This window comes from Nipponia nippon, unplaced genomic scaffold (assembly GCF_047370975.1).
Source record: "Nipponia nippon isolate SJK-2023a ecotype South Korea unplaced genomic scaffold, ASM4737097v1 scaffold_5, whole genome shotgun sequence".
NCBI lineage: Eukaryota > Metazoa > Chordata > Aves > Pelecaniformes > Threskiornithidae > Nipponia > Nipponia nippon.
In genome coordinates, this window is record NW_028262369.1 from 79,983,982 (window position 1) to 80,001,941 (window position 17,960).

The following is a 17,960-nucleotide window of genomic DNA, read 5'->3' on the forward strand; positions in this document are numbered from 1 at the left end:
AACATATATATGACCCTATATGACAACATATTTGTACTAGACTGCAAATCAATTTAACTGGCATCTATTTACAGCATGTTTGGGTAAGAAACTTTAACAACTTAATTTCATTTACTCATTTGTGAAAAGAACAATAACGCTTAACCGCCTTCATAAAATAGCAGCTATTTCTTATTATGTATTTGAGTAGCACATGGGAACCTAAATCATAAACAAGGCCTCTATTGTTTTAGATAGCTTACATATATGAAATAAAAGATGATTTCTGTCCCAAAGACCTTAGGGACACGTGAATGAAAATAACTATGCAAATACTATGTAGTAATGGTATTGGTGATGGTGCTGTTTATTTTAATAAGTCCTCACCAGCTGGTAAAGATTCTCCCAAAAGTCCTGAGTCATCAATCGAAACAGTGACAAGAATGCCCAACTGAATGTATCAAAACTTGTGTAGCCATAGTTGGGGTTTCTACCAGCTTTCACACATATATATCCTTCTGGACATTGACTACAAAAGAAGAGGAAATGCTATTTTTAACAACTACTCTAAATTACGATATGCTATAGTAAATCACAAAATTGTTCAGGAGTACCAGTTGCTAATGAAATTATGAACAAGTAAAATTTTATTTTACGTGCCTAAGATAAAAATATGTCTTATTGGTTTTCAATTTTTAATTCCATTTCCTAATGATATTTAAATGCTTTAATAACATAACTAATAATAATCTACCCTTCCCCACAATTTGTCATATCAACACATCTCCACCAGGACAAGAGAAGAATGTCAACTAGCATGGCTGTTGATCAACAATTGTCCGCAACTGGCAGCAACATTTATGCACATAGCATTCATGTGGTTACCTTTACAAAATTAGTCTAAGATGCTGAAGAAAGTGCCTGTGTAAACTTAAATCACATAGATGGTTATATTTAGGTAGAGCTTCAATTGCAAAACATCAGTAATTTGCAACTCTACGGTACAGTTGATACTAAAGTTGACCACCTGAACTATTCTAAGTAGCTAATTATTTTTTCTTGATGCATAATGAATAATTATGACCGTTTTCTTACCCTGCATCTGAGCTATTGCCACACAGCAGAGCATCATTTTGTCCTTCCAAGAAGTAGAAATGATCTGGTTTTTAAAAAAAATAAATGAAAAAGGTGATGAGAAAGACATCATTTATACCTAATGGAAATTGAGCAATGATATAGACTTTTACACTTTAAAGAAATAAGCAGAGCTTAACTGCATTATATAATGATTAGGAATGAGAAAAGCATGGAAAATACTATTTTGACAGGAAAATGACTTTCTATAGAGTCTTGAAGTTGGCCTTTCTTTAGAAAATAGAAAGGTAGTTGTACAGCTAATTCTCAGTAACCTACCCAAATGAGTGAGATACAATGGGTGGATTGCCAAATTGTGTATGTCAGCAAATGAGTGAACAAATACAGGAAAACAAGACAAAGGATGAGGGCAATTCCCTGCCTTTGATCATGCATTTTGATATATACTATTTAGTGTTATTCATTTATTATTATTCATTACATACTATTTTATCCAAATACTACTTGAAAAAGTACTGAAATTTTTGCAGCATGAAAACACAACATGCAAAAGAAACTGCTAACTGGATCTTGACTTGAGCAGCTGAAGGAGAAACCAAGCTTTTATTGTACATTACAAAAAATTAGTACACCAAATTCTATAGCAGAGGAATGTACTTGAAGTGTATATATGTATTTTGTTAATAGGCTAACTATTAAAATGAAGTAAAAGACAATTTAAAGAGATGGAAGTCTTAAAAGCCCCTGGCACATTCTTATCTTTTCTTTTTTCTGCTTTGAAGTAGAAAGGGAAAACCAATTTGCCATCAATTCCTAGTTTGGGATTCCTACGGTAAAATGGGAATCTCCAGTGGAGATTTTTGGGTCAGGTGGCATATTAAGCTAAAGTTGCCAAAATTAGGTATGTTCTGGCTGTTCCCAGGAAGCAGATGGCTCCTTGAGATTCACTGCCAGCTGGCATGGACTAGCTTAGCTGGCATAAACCAACCGAGGGCTAATGCTAAAGAGACAAGCAGGGAATTGCAACCAGTTCCTATTGACAGCTTCTACTCTGTCACCACCAGTATACAATAGAGACAGCATAAAATCTGCTTATTTTAAAGAGAGAGAGAGAGATTCTGTGCATAATTTATGCATCTGCAATCTATTCTCAGATATCAGATAAGGAAACAGTGGATTTTTAGACATTCCAGTGCTCACATAGTCATGGCCCCTGCTTAAAAAGCTTAGAAGTTTAAAGATGCAGATAGGCACCAAAATGGATTTTCAAAATGGTCTGTGGGCCTAATTCATATTCTTATGTGGCACAGCCCCTCTTCTGGTAAGCAGAGGATCCAGTTCAACTATCCAGTCAGCTCAACTCTCAGCCCCCTATTTTGGAAAACATTTAAATTTAAATAAATAAATAAATAAATAAATAAATAAATAAATAAATAAATTTTTCAATACAAAGATGATAAAGTAATAAAAATAGTCAATATGAGTTTATAAAAAATATGCCATATATAAAACGATTCCTGTCTCCTGCCAACTTAATAACAGGACAACACTCATGGGTACAAGTTTGTACTTTTTTTTGTCATGTACAAGTACATGACACTTTCATAAGCAAACAAAGGAGAGATGTTCTGGCTGGAATCATCACAAAATACTTGAAAAAAGATTCTCAGAGAGCAGTTGCCAGTGGCCCAATGTCAATTCAGAAGGGCATCTTTCTGAAGATCCTCCAGGGATCTGTGCTATACACGGTTTTCATAACAAGTTTCATTACCAACTCAAGACATGAAATAATAGAAAATACACATCAAGTATTCTGAGGACATCAAGCTAGGAGAGAAGATGATTGAAATTTAGAATGACCTTTACAAACTGACAAGCTGGTCCAAAAGCAATTGGATTTATTTCAACAGAGACAAGTGGAAAATGCTACAGTTGACAAGGCAAAATCAAATACGTAAATGCAAAATAGATAGGATCTGGCCACAGCCACTGCTGTACAAAAAGATGCAGTGACTGTCATGGACTGCAAGTTGACTGTGAATCAACAATAGGGTGCTGATATAAAAATGATGTAATTTGAGATGTGTTAATAGGAATGTTCCATATATGGCACATTAGGTAATTACTTCTAATTCGTAGCTTTATTAGAGGAATAAGTACCAGATTTGAGCATCTCATTTAAAAAAAAACAAAACACCAAACCCAAACAAAAACCAAAACAAAAAACCCAAACAAAAAAGAAAAAGCAAAATCCCAGACTGATTGGAAACAGTCAAAAAAAAAAAAAGTTAAAACAGATATAGAAAATGCAAAACAGAAAAGAAGCTTGGTTTAGAAAATACCAGAAATAAAGAAGATAACAATTTTTAAATATTATAAAGACTAATATAAAGTAGCCTATGATTATATTATTTCTAAGTCCACAGGAGAAGTAGTAATATATTCAATCTGAAATTAGGAAAATTTAGGTCAGATATTTAGAAAGATCTTTCTATTTGTGTGATGTAGTAGTAGAAGTTGCTAAAGGGGGATGGAATGGAATCTATTTTTCAGATGTTTTTAAGAATAGGTTGTCATTCAAAATCTTCTCCAAGACGACATTTCTATGATGCTATAAGCATGCTGAGACGGTAAGTATATTAAAAGATTATAAGGCAATGAGACTTGGATCCAAAACCATTTAGCTGTTTGACGGAGGTTTCCTAACTTTTAGTAATACAGGCATCAGTTACAAAATTTATACAGACTTTATAAAAAAACTAAGATTATGCCTAATTACAAAGTTAAAACCCTAAATACACTAAAAAAATGGGAGAGACTGCATAGATAAACAGGAGAGACTGAAGCTATTTACCATTGTGAGAGACAGAATAGCAATATACTATAGATATGTTCAGAGTAGTTCTATCTGAATTATTTTAAAATAACTTTTGTTAACACAGTAGTGACATTAACTGCCTAAAATGGTGAAAACACTGTATTAGGAGGTACAAAGGAGACCAAAATGCTAATTTCTTGATTTTCCACAGATAAGAAACAAATTAAAAGATACGTAATATGGAATCTAGTTCTTATTTTCCTAGAATAAGAAGCATGCGATAAATTGCCAATACTCTCATAAAGGCATCTCTCTGTTGTGCAAGGTAGTATGGTGCAGAGACACTCACCAAGTTCCAGAAGAAACAACGCAGCTGCATTTACATGCTATGGCAGGATTCATGAGCTAACTGACGTTCAAATGTGGATTTATGATTTTGGGCCTTATCTTGCACTAATGTAGCTATATGATTTCGGATCCCATATTAGGACTGTCACACTATTTCTGGAGGCTTGAAGCCAGCATGGAAATTTCTGCTTTGCGCTGCAATGTGGATTTACTCTAAAAGTCATATTCGATAAAAGGATATTTTGGTACCAAGTACAACATTATAAGTATGTTAAACTACATTATGACTCTTCTTTTATTTACTACACAAAATGAGTGCTTTCATGTCTCTTGGCCAGATTGCACCATTTTAATTGCAATGGAAAGATACCGATGCCTTTGTATCTGTTTAAAATTTCTAGAAAATCAAAATCTAGAAGATCAGTGTAGATGATATAATTAACTCTTACTTCTGTCTTCGATGTACTCATCCCAGTTAAATGTTGTCATTGTTGTATTAATAAATGTACCATTTTCACCTATAGAGCTATTAAAGTAGGAAATAACAGTTGTTTCAAAAGTAGAATTGTCTGGAGGCCACTGCAGGCATTTATTCCTCAAGTTGCCCATGAACAGCTGCAGCCCTATTAGTGCAAATACACTCAGACAAAACACAGTCAGGATCATAACATCTGAGAGCTTCTTCACAGACTGAATTAGGGCTCCCACGATAGTCTTCAAACCTACAAAAAGAAAAGATTTTTATTATGATGCTAAACAGATACTAAACACACAAAAAAATCATGTGATTTTTCCTGACAAGATAAAGATTTCATGCAAAATGACAACTAAATGAGTCTAATATTTGTGATACAATAATTTTCATGAAAAGCCTTATTACTTGTGAAGATGAATGAAAAGCTGTAAGTTTATGCTTATTTTATAGTGTACAGAAATAAAAAGTAGGTAATACCAAACACATTGTTTATGCCAAAACAAGTGATTTTATAATTCATGCTATATCTCAAACCTACATAGAAAAGCATTGTTTGCTTTTGCTGATGCTTCTTGCCCAAACCTTTGTTATATGAACCTTTTTAAAAGTATTCTGCATTAGTAAACCCATTATAAAGACAGTATAAGTGCATATTTGAATTATATCCTCATAATAATCTTCTTACAGTATAAGAGGGGTGATGGTTTGGAGAAGAAAGACATCTTTAAAACAATACCCCATGCATGGCCCATGCTATCCTTTAGAGTTTAATTTTTTATACGTGACTTTTAAAACTGAATTAAGTTGCTATATCAAGTGCCTGCAATAAATGACAAAATTTGCATCAGTATGAAAGCTTAAAATTAACTTATATTTAAAACATATAAAGGAAAGCTTGATGTCATAAGATGCAAATCACATAGGCTGTTTGCTGCAAATATCTCATGCAAGAATTTGTTAAACTCAAAGGCTGATTTTTTTGAAAGAGCAAATACAACTGATATAAGAAAAGCAAGAATCAATTTAAATAAAATTACATGTCTTGATTCCTGCTTTTTTATTTTGTTAACAATGTGTAGCAAACAAGGCGTATGCTTTAAAAACGTGAGTACAGCCTTTGTGGAACAAAAGTCAGCCTCAGTGTTTAACCTAGCTCTCACCTGGAATGACTGATATTGTTTTCAAAGCTCGGAGAACTCTGAATGTTCTCAACGCTGAGACATTGCCCAGGTCCACAAACTCTGTCACATATCTGTAATAGGGGAGTTCACACACAAACACAATGACAGCACACAAATAACAGTTGGAGATACGAGGGGCCTAACACCTTACACCAACTACTTCTTACCTGGAATTACAGAAATAGTTTTCAAAGCTCTCAATACTCTGAAAGTTCGAAGAGCTGAAACATTGCCTAGGTTTACAAATTCTGTTACATACCTGTAGAATTAAATCACAGTTACTCAGAATTGAGGCAGATTTTATCCTGTTTGCTTGGGTCTTTGATCAAGACCTCTTCACCGTTCGCTGTATTTTGCCTGTGTTATAAATATGCTTCTGACCATAAAATTAAGTTTTATCAAAATAAACCACATTGACTTGATGTTTGAAACTTAATTTGGTCAGCTTATAGCAGGAAGTCAAAAGGATTCCTTTAATTCTGGTATGCAGAAAGGAGACAGGATATGAACAGTTCGGGCTGATGGCATTCACAATCCTAAGGAGCTGGCACACCATGCTGGCCTCTGCAGCACATGCTTAGTTAGAAACACTAAAATGTGTAAAAGAGGTAGAAGAAACATATTGAAACCGCAGGAAGTCCAGGCTCCAAATGTTCTGGCTGACAAAATATGAGGCAATTTTTAGTCACTAATTTCATGCTATCAGAAAGATTAAAAAAAAAAAAAAGTAGACTTACGCAAATGTAATGACAGTGAAATCTAGCCAATTCCATGGGTCTCGAAGAAATGTAAAATCTTCTAAACAGAAGCCTCTTGCAAGAATTTTAATAAGTGATTCAAAGGTATAAATTCCAGTGAATGTGTATCTGAGGAAAATACGCAAGACAGAGTTTATAGAAACACATACATTACACATTATGCTCTCTAGTTGCTTTATTGTCATCTTTTCTTTAAGTGGCATAAGAATTTAATGGAAGTTACAGCCAACTTTAAACATCTGCAGAATTTGTACCATAAGGAAGAAGGAGGTATCAAATTATGATTACAAGACTAAATGACAACCTTTAGCTTAAGTTCAACTTCTATAATCTATACCAACGAGACAGCTGCAAAATTCCCGGTTACTTCATTGGTGCATGTTTATGTCCAATCTGAATCCATGTTATAACCAAACACACGGGTGGATTACGTTAGGATTTCAGAAGTTGCTTCCAGATTAAAAATTTCTTTCTTCAATGTTATTTTTATGCTGATATGTTGCTTAGTATCATGAGCTGGCAACATGCCAACCCTCATCAGCCCTCATCGACTTTATGTTACAGAGTAGGTGGATCCAGTACTTCACCTTCAGCAAGACAGGCATAGTACTGGAATGAAACGAGTGTTTTCAGATCCAAATCCTGTGCAAGAACAACCAAAAATATTTACAAATGCCAATAAAATTCACCTACTCATTTTGACTAAAAAATGTGGTTGAAATGTAAAAAGTAAAAATATTTAATTCTGGCATTCTGAGTAATTTCAATTTTCTATCTCTAAATGATGTCATCTTGAAATTTAGTTTCATTTATATCTTTAATGGAAAAGAATTCAAATTAAACTGCTTAAAAGGCTTGAAAGGCTTTCAGGCTTGAGCCAACCTTAAACCAATTTTCCAATGTGAATTTTTTCAGTTCAATTACTAAACCGAAAATTTCTTGCCTGCACAACTTTACTCAACAGATGAGAAGGACTTCTGTTGTATATCTAAACGGCACAATATACTGACATGAAGAAATATTCAAGCTAGCTATCTTTATTCATAAATGTTTACTATATGCTAGACATCCTGAATACATGTATGTTCATATTGAACTCAGAATGAGAATGCCTCCACTGACTTTAATAGCCCTATGATTTCACTTTTGATTACTGAAGATTAAACAGGTACAAATCATCCAAAGCAGTTAGGAATGAAGAAGCAGCAGAAGCATAAAATGCTATTGCAAAAATGAAGCACCATGAAGAGCACTGTTTCACACTGTGGTCTACAGCCTTGGAACTATCACAAAATATGTACCAATTGTATATCAGCGCCAAGTAGTTGACATCATATTGGACCTTTTCTCTTCCTATGAAAAGAATAGCCAACCACTTAAACCACTTTTTTAATAGCTTATTGTTCATACAAGCTTTCCATTGTTAGACTGTCTTTGGTAAAGGAAAGCTGCACTATGGCGAACATAGCCATCCATTAGATGATCCCTTCATCTGTAACGGTTATTGCAATAGAGATGGAAGAGTGTATTTCCCCACATTCTTGCACAGACATGACACAGAATGCAGTGGAAAATATTTATAATCCACTTTTTTGCATGGTCATAAGACTAGCTTCTCTTCTTACATTCCCCATCTAGTGCTGCCGAGGATGGACATCGAACAACTTGTAATGAGGGAAGTGTTGTAAAATATATGTATTTAATATTACACAGAAGCAAGTAGCATCAGAATAGCTGTTGAAAGGATATGCCAACAAGGTAGCTGCTGCTAGTGGATGCCATCCTAATACAAAATAATTTACAGCAGTTTATTTCAGATTACTGAATATTATTCAAAGAAAATCCATTTAACTTACTCTACATTCTTTGTCCAGTCTGGAGGATTACTCATGGTCATAAACACACAGTTGGTCAAAATAGTGCACATGATAAGCATGCTGAATAATGTAAGTTAAGAGTTAAGGAATGTAAGCCAGAAAATCTCATAAAAAGAGTATCAAATAACATGCTGCTTTTGCAGATTTCCACTATCAGGAGCTATTTATTCCTCCCCTGCTCCATTAACACTCAGGGAAAAGCCCTGAATATGTTAAAGCTTCCATAGTCACTGCTTCCTAGCTAAGACAGAACAATCACTTACTAAAAATTAGAAAATCTAAAAGATATTAAAAAAACCCAGGGCTTAATTTTAAGACCTTAGATTACTTTTTCTTTTGACTGAAAATGTGGAAGTTTGAAGTAGTAGCTTCTAATTTAGTGGAATAACACAAAAAGCATTTGTTTTGGATGATCTAGACAAATCTGATCTACCTCGTATACAAAACAGTGAAAAATATATTTTGTTCACTTTTCTTCTTTTATGTTTCACCATAAATTTTGGCATGTATCATCATTTTTGCTTATCATTATAATACATATATTGAAATCTAGTTATCACATAGTAGGAGAGAGCATAGGGAAATTTTAGGGGGAAAATTATTTTATTACTGTTTGCTTTATGTATGGCTTTTGTAATATAAATATTGATGGAGGGGAAGGCACATTATATTCTCAAAAAAAGAAATCTAAAAAGAATTCCAGAACAGGTCCAATTCATAAATAACTTCATTGATTTTAACAGAACTGCTCTTCATCTACAACCTTTCACTCTCAGGACTGATGACATTCTTCTTAGAAATGAAAATAGAAACACCAAAATGAAAACCATATAGATGAAGCACAAAATGTCCACGTGATGGCACCATCACCTAAAACTATAAAAAGGATAAAGCTCGATTTTGAGAAGAGCTTTAGCTTCCGTAACTAAAGTGCAGGTTCACACAGTGCTCCTAAATCGAAATCCAAGGGGTGGGAAGTACTGTGAGGTTCCCCTCACAAAGTTTTCTTTGCATTAATGGAAAAAACTTCACGTGACAGTAAATACTTCTGCCTTCTGAACTGTCAAACAACTGTGGCATTACACTCAACAATTCTTCGGGTTTTCTGCTCAGTAAATATATTTCAAATCCTTTACTCAGAATCTAGCTTCTCACTATATAATTCATATATGAACAGAGCAGAAGAGAAAGAAAGGTATTTTAAAAAACATAAAAAAGAATGTCTTATAAGAGTGTTTCACAAGCCTGTATTTTACATAGGCTTTCAAAATCCTTTTTGATGAAATGTCTTCTCAGAGTTGCAAATCCTCACTATTCTTTCATCAGTAGAGAAATAACTAGAATATACCTTCCCACAATTTTAAACATTTTTTGACATTCTGACTTTGGTGACTCTAGCTCTTCACCACCATCTCCGTCCCATAATCTTCCATTATTCCACGTAATTGAATAATGCTCTATAACATGCTAAGGAGTGTCATATAATTGACAAATAATTATTTGTAGTGACACCTGTAGCAAGCAAATACAAAACAGACTATGTAATATCATGACTGATTCTGAAGTCATTTGTAGGCTAGCCGTTGACAACAACATCCAGCACATAAGAACCATTGTAATTATCAGATTTCCATTATACCAAGATTTTAAAAAATCCTTTCAAGATTTATTGCACATGGTCTTAGGATCCCTATATGTAATGCTACACAAAACTGCTTTCAGTGTGCTTATGTTAGACTCTTGTAAAATGTAAGTGTGCAACAATTTGTATCTGTTCCTTAAGTAAGCAGACTTGCTGAAGTCAATGCCCTCATTGCTCATATCAGCATTTGGGATCAGACCAGTGGGATGTCTACTATAGTCAGCTATCAAAACACTGAAAAAGACAAAATAATAGGTAAGTCATTATGATGATTTAGCTTTGCAAATCTCTATCTGCAATGTGGAAATCTCACGACATACTTGAAGACTGAAATTAAAACATCTACAGGATTATGAGTGCATAATGCAACAATGATCAAGAAATAAAATGGACATGTAAGATACATATAGGACTGAGAATGTATAATAAAACAAGAAACCTAAGCTGCTTTATCAACCTATCCTTCTGCAATTGTGATCTGTATCAGAAAATGAAAAGGAATAATGAAACCATATTTTCACTAAATATTCATGGAAGCACAAACCTGGGATCAAAGACTGGATTTTTAACACAAAGTGTCAGTGAAGAACTGAAAGTATTTTGAGCACTACATCTGCAGTTTATGAAAAATGTGGAGGAGGGGAAAAGACAAAAAAAGATGTGATGCTTATAGGAAAAATAAGAGGGAAGGGAAAAAATAGGTGGGGGAAGAAAAAAGACACAGGAAGAAATTGCAAAGGACTATGACTGGTTGTCTGGCTTCTGATATTACTATATTAAGATCCAGCAATGGCAACAACTGTAAAAAGGGAATAAGAAAAAGAACAGAAGACAGAAATAGTAGAGAGAAGAGGGACAAAGGACTATAGATCATACTGATCCTGGGACATGTGCCAGAGAATGATTTAAATACTAAGTAACATCTGATTCACTACAGTTTTAGACTAACCACTTGAAAAGGATATGAATGTACCAAAATCTTAATAGCTATTTTTCTAAGAGGATTGAAAGGAGTTAACATGTACAGGGCAGAGGTGGCACTGAATCGGAATATTGCCTTCCCTTTATTCAATACTATAAAGGTCTGGAAAAAGAAACACAGAATGAAAAACAGCATTTAAAAGATACCATGTTACAAACAAGTTATAAGTTCAAACCCAGAACCACTTTCATTTAATCATTAATCATATTTGGTTAAAATCTTCTTCCACTTACACCTCCCCCAGAATCACAATCCCCTTGTCCAGTTCACACATAGTACAGTCCAGTCAAATTACTACAAATATAATTGCATGAAAACATTTGAATAAGTTTATTTAGAAATCATAAGTAATCCTGATATTGCTAGCTAGAAAACAAAGACAGGTATATACGGTACAAATGTACGTAATATTTCAATAATTAGTATACTTTTGTACCTTATAATATATACACTGATGTACATAACTTTAAAAAAAATGAGAGCTATCAAAACTTCAACATTCCCTGAACCAAATAACCAGCATTAATTATCACATCAAAGTACTACGACAATAGTACTACAAAGTGATCTAGATTTGAGGAGTGATCTTCATGAAAATAAGGAAATTGAGAGTGTTCAATAACTAGTTTTTCAACATAACACTAATGTACTGGATAGTTTTCTCTGTACTCTAAGAATAACATATTGCTTCTCTTTTTAACTATTTCTTATGAGAGTTTCATACCTGCAATTCTGTCTATTTTTCTTACGTCATGCTTTACTTTTACCTAATACAGAATTCAATAATCCATGTATTTTCACTGTCTCCACAGTTTCAGCAATAACTCATGCATACTGCCAACATTTAAAAAAGCATCTATAAATGTAATAGTTTTCTTAAAACCTGGGAAATAAAGAAGAATAAAGCCTTTATTTAACACGCAGTAAGTTTTAAAATTATTTAGATTTCCATACATTTAGGGAAATTCCTATCTATTTCTGTCATCTCTTCTTTCTACACATGGGTGAAAGTTCATGCTCGTTGAAGGTAAGTGGATCTAACTAGCATTGTGGCAGCCCCAAAAAGTCCAAAGGGAACATAAGCCATGGAAACCTGGAGCACTGCCAGGAGCCATGATCTGCCTCAGCTGGAATCAGAGGGCAGCATTTGTAAAGATTATGCTCTACTTTCTGAGCAGGTGTGCCAAATACAGCAGCTGTAATCCTGAATACACAATGCCTCCCCCTGCCTGAAATCATAAATTTCAGCTCTTCCAAACTGAACATATTTGCATTCCCAGATGCCCATTAATTCTCAAGCCATACTTTGGTCCTTTATTGTAGAGGAGAAAGTATTGGTCTATAAGGTACTATCTTTGCTACCATTGCTTTTCAACTCTATTACTATTCTTCCTGGAGTTCAAGAAAACCTGCCTTCAAATTAGAGTTTTTCAAATGTTTTCTGTTCCCTTTACTTTGAGAAAACCTCTGATGAAGCATCATTTGTGCGATGCTGACTCATCAAGACACAATAAAAAATTAAAATGGAGCCTGACTTAAAGAAGGATGTTCAAAGATATGCAAAGAACATCAAGAAAAATAATAGGAGAAATTATGATTGCAATGCACGTATAGTTTGGAGTCTTATGTCTCCCACTAGAAACCACTATGCTTTTGGAAAAGATCAAGACAACTGCTATGCATTTCTCAATCAGGAACAAGCAATTCAGCAGGATTTTACTTTGTGTCCACAGTTCATTGCAGAATTACTTTTCTAGTTTCCAAAGCATGATAATACATGTGCTAACTTTAGGATTTCCAGCACTGAATTTAGATATTTTACTACTGCAGAACTGGGAAAGAAGGAAGGAAAGGGATCAGCACTTTGACCCAAATTCCATTTCCCTTACTTCCAGACTTCAACAGCGTAAATCACTTGAGTAAAGGGAGCAGAACACAATATTTAATTGAAAACCTTGTTTTTAAATTTAACTCATGACTCTCCATAGCATGAATTGAGTTTTAGAAATTCTGCAATGAGCATTTAAGGTACAGCTAGTTTTTTTAAAGCTGTTGTCTCTCTTTATTTTATCACGGTATGCCTATATTGTTACTGTTTCAACATATTAGTGATGAGTCATACCCCTAATTCTTGCAGGAAATATCTTCATTTGTATTTTTTTACTTAGTTGAAGTTTGACTCCTAACAATTCTTGGGTGCTTTCTTCCTTTTTCTTTGAAGTAGTTTTTTTGCTTTCTTTTTTTTTTTTTTTTAAATTCACTTGTTTTTATTCATTAGCTATTTTCCACAGGAAAGAATAGAAAGCATGAGAAAAAAATTATGAAGACACAAAAATAAAAGAATTTTTCTTTACTAGTAGAATAATGATGGTGCAATATATATGATGCCAAAATCTGAGGGACTGGAATTCTGGAGGAAACCCAAGGCCATCTGGTCAAAAGTGTAAAGTTCAGCACTTCTGTGCTTGGCCACAACAGTTGTTGTTGTTACTTTAAACAAAAAGAAAATACGAGGTTTTATTTTTTAAAAAAGGAACATCTCTATAAAATATTTTTAAAATTACATAACATTCTGTTGACACTCCAAGAGGAATTCCTACCTCCTCTTTATTTATTTCCCTCTTTTAAACGCCTCCTCTTTGATAGCAATCATAGAACAATATAAATCTGGATATGAAAAATTTTTCACCCAGACTGTCTAAATGGGATATATGATGCCTCTATTGAGCACAAAATGGAAGAGGAAGATCTTCGGCATATCCTGAGAAATTACATTTGCATACTTCCCTATCCTTCCCAGCAACAAGAGAATGCAAACTAGGCTTTCCACGTGAGAGTAAAGAAAGCTAGTGAGAAGGTGTCTAGCTACCTTTGAGATGGGTTTTATAGTGAAGATCTGCGCCTTTCACATCTATAATACAGCAATTAATAAAATAATTCTAAAGATAACCCCTGTGCTACTTCTTCAATTCTCCTGTGTGTAAAACATTGAAAGTTACAAATTTTAGTAAAATACCAGGTATATTAAAATAAACCTAAAGGCATCTCTACCTACATACCAGGTCTCACAAACTTTCATTACTAACTTCCGTTCTTACAATTGAGATTTCTGCCAATGAAATCAGCTGCTGGGGGAATGTATTATACCTAAAGACAGGGTCCAAAATACTGGAAGTACTATGTCTGTGAGATGGTTCCTTATATTTTAATCTTCTTAAGGTCTGATAGAAATATATAACACACTCACTTTTTTATTGATATAATATGGGTCCAGGTCTTCCAAGGGCTCGGACACCATTCCTGGAGGTATGTCGCCATAAATAAACGGCAGTGTCTTTCCTGCCTCCAAGTCGCTATTGGGCTTTGGGCCATCTTCATCATCATCATCTTTGCGTTCTTGTTTGGATTTTTTAGCTTTTTCTTCATTGACACGCTGCTCAATAGCTGCAAGTGATTCTCTTGTGAAATAGCGGAAGCTGTCAGGTCCTGGTGGTACCAGCACTGATTGTGCCATCTTTTCATCCTGCACCTCTTAATTACTGTTTAGCCTCTCTCACAAAAAAGTGCTAAAAATATAAAAAACAGAAAAAATTTAGAGCAACACAAATAGCTACAAACAATGTAAAGGAATGTACCTTCATATAATTTTCTGTGGGACATCTTGTTACATTCAGTAACTATCATCCAAGATGAGGCTGCTGTGACATGGATTTTTTAATTTGTTTTTATTTCAAGACAAACCATTTTCCTTTGCAGCTGGCTTCTTAGAGTTGTCTTGAAGGCATCAATTCTTAAAACATTTAGTTTAAAATTCACTTAGTGCTTGTGACGATAGATTGCCAATTTTATAGACTGTATAAAAAAAGTCACATACAATATAATAACATCTTCTTGCCTTTATCAAGGGTAATGCTATGCATTCCAGTGAATAAAGTAGGAGATATTTTCCACCACATTCAGTGTGAGGAGTCAACAGTTCTGAAGCATTCCTGGTTTGGTGTTGAGGAGTGGGACTCCAGACAATTCACCTCCTTATTATCCTGAAAGCTGCACCTTGGACCAACCCTCCCTCTAGCTAGAAGGACCAGAAATGACTCCTAGAATCCACTACTGCCATGTAAGGCCATAGGGATCAGTTGAAAGCACTCTTCGGGTACAAATATGCTGCCTTTGCAGAGTTGCCAGCTCAGGAAACAAGACTCAGGCATAAGCACCTGTATTCAGAGCCCCTGCCTGGCAACACACTGTGCACTGGAAGAATTGCTGGATTAAACAAAAATGATCTTTAATCATTACATACTGCACTTAGGTCTTTTACATCTGATACCATATCAATTGCATATATTTTTCACAATTTTCACTAACAAGAGACAAACCATCTCTTCTTAATGTCTCCAGACAGTTCAGTTAAAAAGAACAAGTGGAAAATATTCCCAATGCAAATACTTTGTTCTGAAATCATAAACGGGATCTCTGGCGTAGCCTTCAAGAATTTTTCTCAAGAGTCCTTCTCCTGAGTAAGCACATTAAAAATATAGCAAATGCAATAAAAAGTAACAACTTCTGAGTATGACAATATACCCAAGAAACAATTATCAAATTAAAATTACACAATAGATAGAATACAATCAGCATGATCCTATTTTACTGTCTCGCTAGATACATATATTCCAGGACAGCTGCAACAAATTCATATTTTTGAAGCTTGCTAAATAAACTGCAACACGATGCTTTCTCCTCTTTTCAACCATATGCACACAGCCATTTACACCTACACAGACATCCACACGCATCCCAACTCCTGCAGGTCTCCCTATGAGCATGCTCTTCCATTGCAGGCAAATGCACCTGGTGCATTCTGTCATGGACGGTCTGTAGCAAACTGCTGCTGGAAGCTGCACTGCCTAGTAGCAGCAGAAGGGTTAATTAGCAAAATGAAAGTGGTCCTGCTGCAGAATCCTCTTAGATTTTATTGTTAATTACAGGAGGAAAAAAAAAAAAAAGGCATAATCCTGTTGTAATACTGCAGGAAAAAATTAAAAATTCATTACCAGTGGAGAATCTTGCACTTATGTGGGTTTGGAATGGCACCAAGGAAGACTGCAGCTAAAATTCCATCATGTCTTTTCCTTTTTCTTTTTTTTTTTATTTTTTCTTTTTTTTTTTTTTTTTTTTTCCCCAAATTCTCCTTCTACAGACCACACCTAACTTCCTGCTGAAGGATCCTGGTTATTGAAGTCAAATCTGGCATTTCCTGTGCGAGCCTACTAAGTGCTACAACTCTTACTGCCACTAGATGGTATTGCTATACAGCCATAAATTCTTGTCAGAAATGGTAAAGAATTTTTGCATGCTGGAACACTTGCTTAAACTGAGACTCTGGGACTAAAATACACGATTTTATATAACCAGCCAGGTCTCAGGATTCTCAAAAATTCTTTTGAATATATAGCAGCTACTGCTGATGAGACCATAGCTGTTAAAACTGTGAAGGTGACACAGAAAGAAAGTAGGAGGGAGAGCAAAGTAAGAGAAATAGAAAAATGGAGGTTGCACAGACAGTGTACAACCAAAGCAGTTGCTGAGACTGGATTACCGGCAGTCTGGATTATTTTAAGCTATAGCTTGTATCAGTTTTCTAAAATAAATTGTTACAATGTATTTGATGTGTATTCTTTCTAAATCCAGGAAAGCCAGCAATGAGAGGGAAGGATGGCAGTTTTGAGTGTTCACTGCAGTGGTGAATTCCTGGTCAGAAATCACCCACTGTAGCAGGGAGAAAGACTGGATGATCAGGAGCACTGCAAGCCCCTCCCATGTGGCAAATCAATAAGACATCATCTTTGGGCATCACCCCACCTAAATGCCGTCCTACTTCTTTTCACTCTCCTGCTTTCTCTGTATTTTCTGTGCTTACTGATTTTCATACTTTTTGTCTCACTGCACTAATATCACTTTTTTAGGCTCTCTCTTTCCCCATCATCGACCTGGTGCCCTTCCCTCCTGCTCTCACATGTACCCAAATCTCTTTCAAACTTTCAAGCAACACATTCCTGTATCTATAGATTCAGACCTTTAGGCAGTCATTTACTTCTGTCCCTCCGCCATCTCCTTTCCTTCAGCTGTGAAGACGACTATAGAAGCTGTGGAAAGCAATAAAAAGCAAAGGGTCATTCTAAAGCGAGAAAGGTTGGAGAAGGAAAGAATACAGTAGCTGAAGAAACGCCACTGTGGCTTTGAAAAAAGGACAATGACGAGAGGGACAAATATTGATAATTTGGTTCTTTGGTGAGGGAATGAACAGCTTGACTGGATCAAAACAGTGCTTTTGAAATTTTCAGCAGCTAAGAAAAAATGTGTCGAATGAGAAATATAATTTAACCACATCAGAAGTATTGATTTGGTTTTGAATCATTTAAACATTGTGTAATCACAATATTTTAAAATAATGTTAAAAGCCTTTTTAGAAAAGTTTTTTATTTGACAGGGCTTTCTAATTTCACAAATGATTAAATGAAATCAATAGAAATTTTGTGAACAATTCCATGTAACCAATATTTTTGTTAAAAAGCTTTGGATGAAAACTTCTGGCTGGCTCTAATTAGGACTGTGGTTTACTGGGAGCTGCTCTGCAGTCTCAAAATAAGAGGATTATGAGAGAGATTCACAGAAGGGGTAAAGGAGCTTCTAACTACAAAAGTGTTTTGATTATTTATATGTGTGGATATGTACATATGCCTTTATGCAGCTGCTTATGGAAGTTACAATAAACCAAGTACCTGAAAAGCTGGGCTAATTCACACAA

General features: G+C 34.8%; 1 protein-coding gene across 5 annotated transcripts in view; it reads right to left on the bottom strand.

Annotated features, from left to right (window-relative positions):
* SCN2A (sodium voltage-gated channel alpha subunit 2) overlaps positions 1 to 17,960 on the bottom strand; it is an 83,626-nt gene that overhangs the window by 47,067 nt on the left and 18,599 nt on the right. For 2 of the 5 annotated variants that reach the window (XM_087730550.1, XM_087730545.1), the window contains exons 2-9: positions 14,403 to 14,721; positions 11,137 to 11,257; positions 8,511 to 8,598; positions 6,634 to 6,762; positions 5,876 to 5,967; positions 4,690 to 4,962; positions 1,075 to 1,138; positions 367 to 508 (exon numbers count right to left, since the gene is read on the bottom strand). In XM_087730550.1, the coding sequence (XP_087586676.1) occupies positions 367 to 508; positions 1,075 to 1,138; positions 4,690 to 4,962; positions 5,876 to 5,967; positions 6,634 to 6,762; positions 8,511 to 8,598; positions 11,137 to 11,257; positions 14,403 to 14,669 (1,176 nt within the window). In that variant the 5' untranslated portion in view covers positions 14,670 to 14,721. Of the gene's footprint in view, positions 1 to 366; positions 509 to 1,074; positions 1,139 to 4,689; positions 4,963 to 5,875; positions 5,968 to 6,063; positions 6,156 to 6,633; positions 6,763 to 8,510; positions 8,599 to 11,136; positions 11,258 to 14,402; positions 14,722 to 16,206; positions 16,228 to 17,960 lie in introns of those variants that run through there. The other 3 variants (XM_087730551.1, XM_087730548.1, XM_087730549.1) reach the window with 2 other exon arrangements.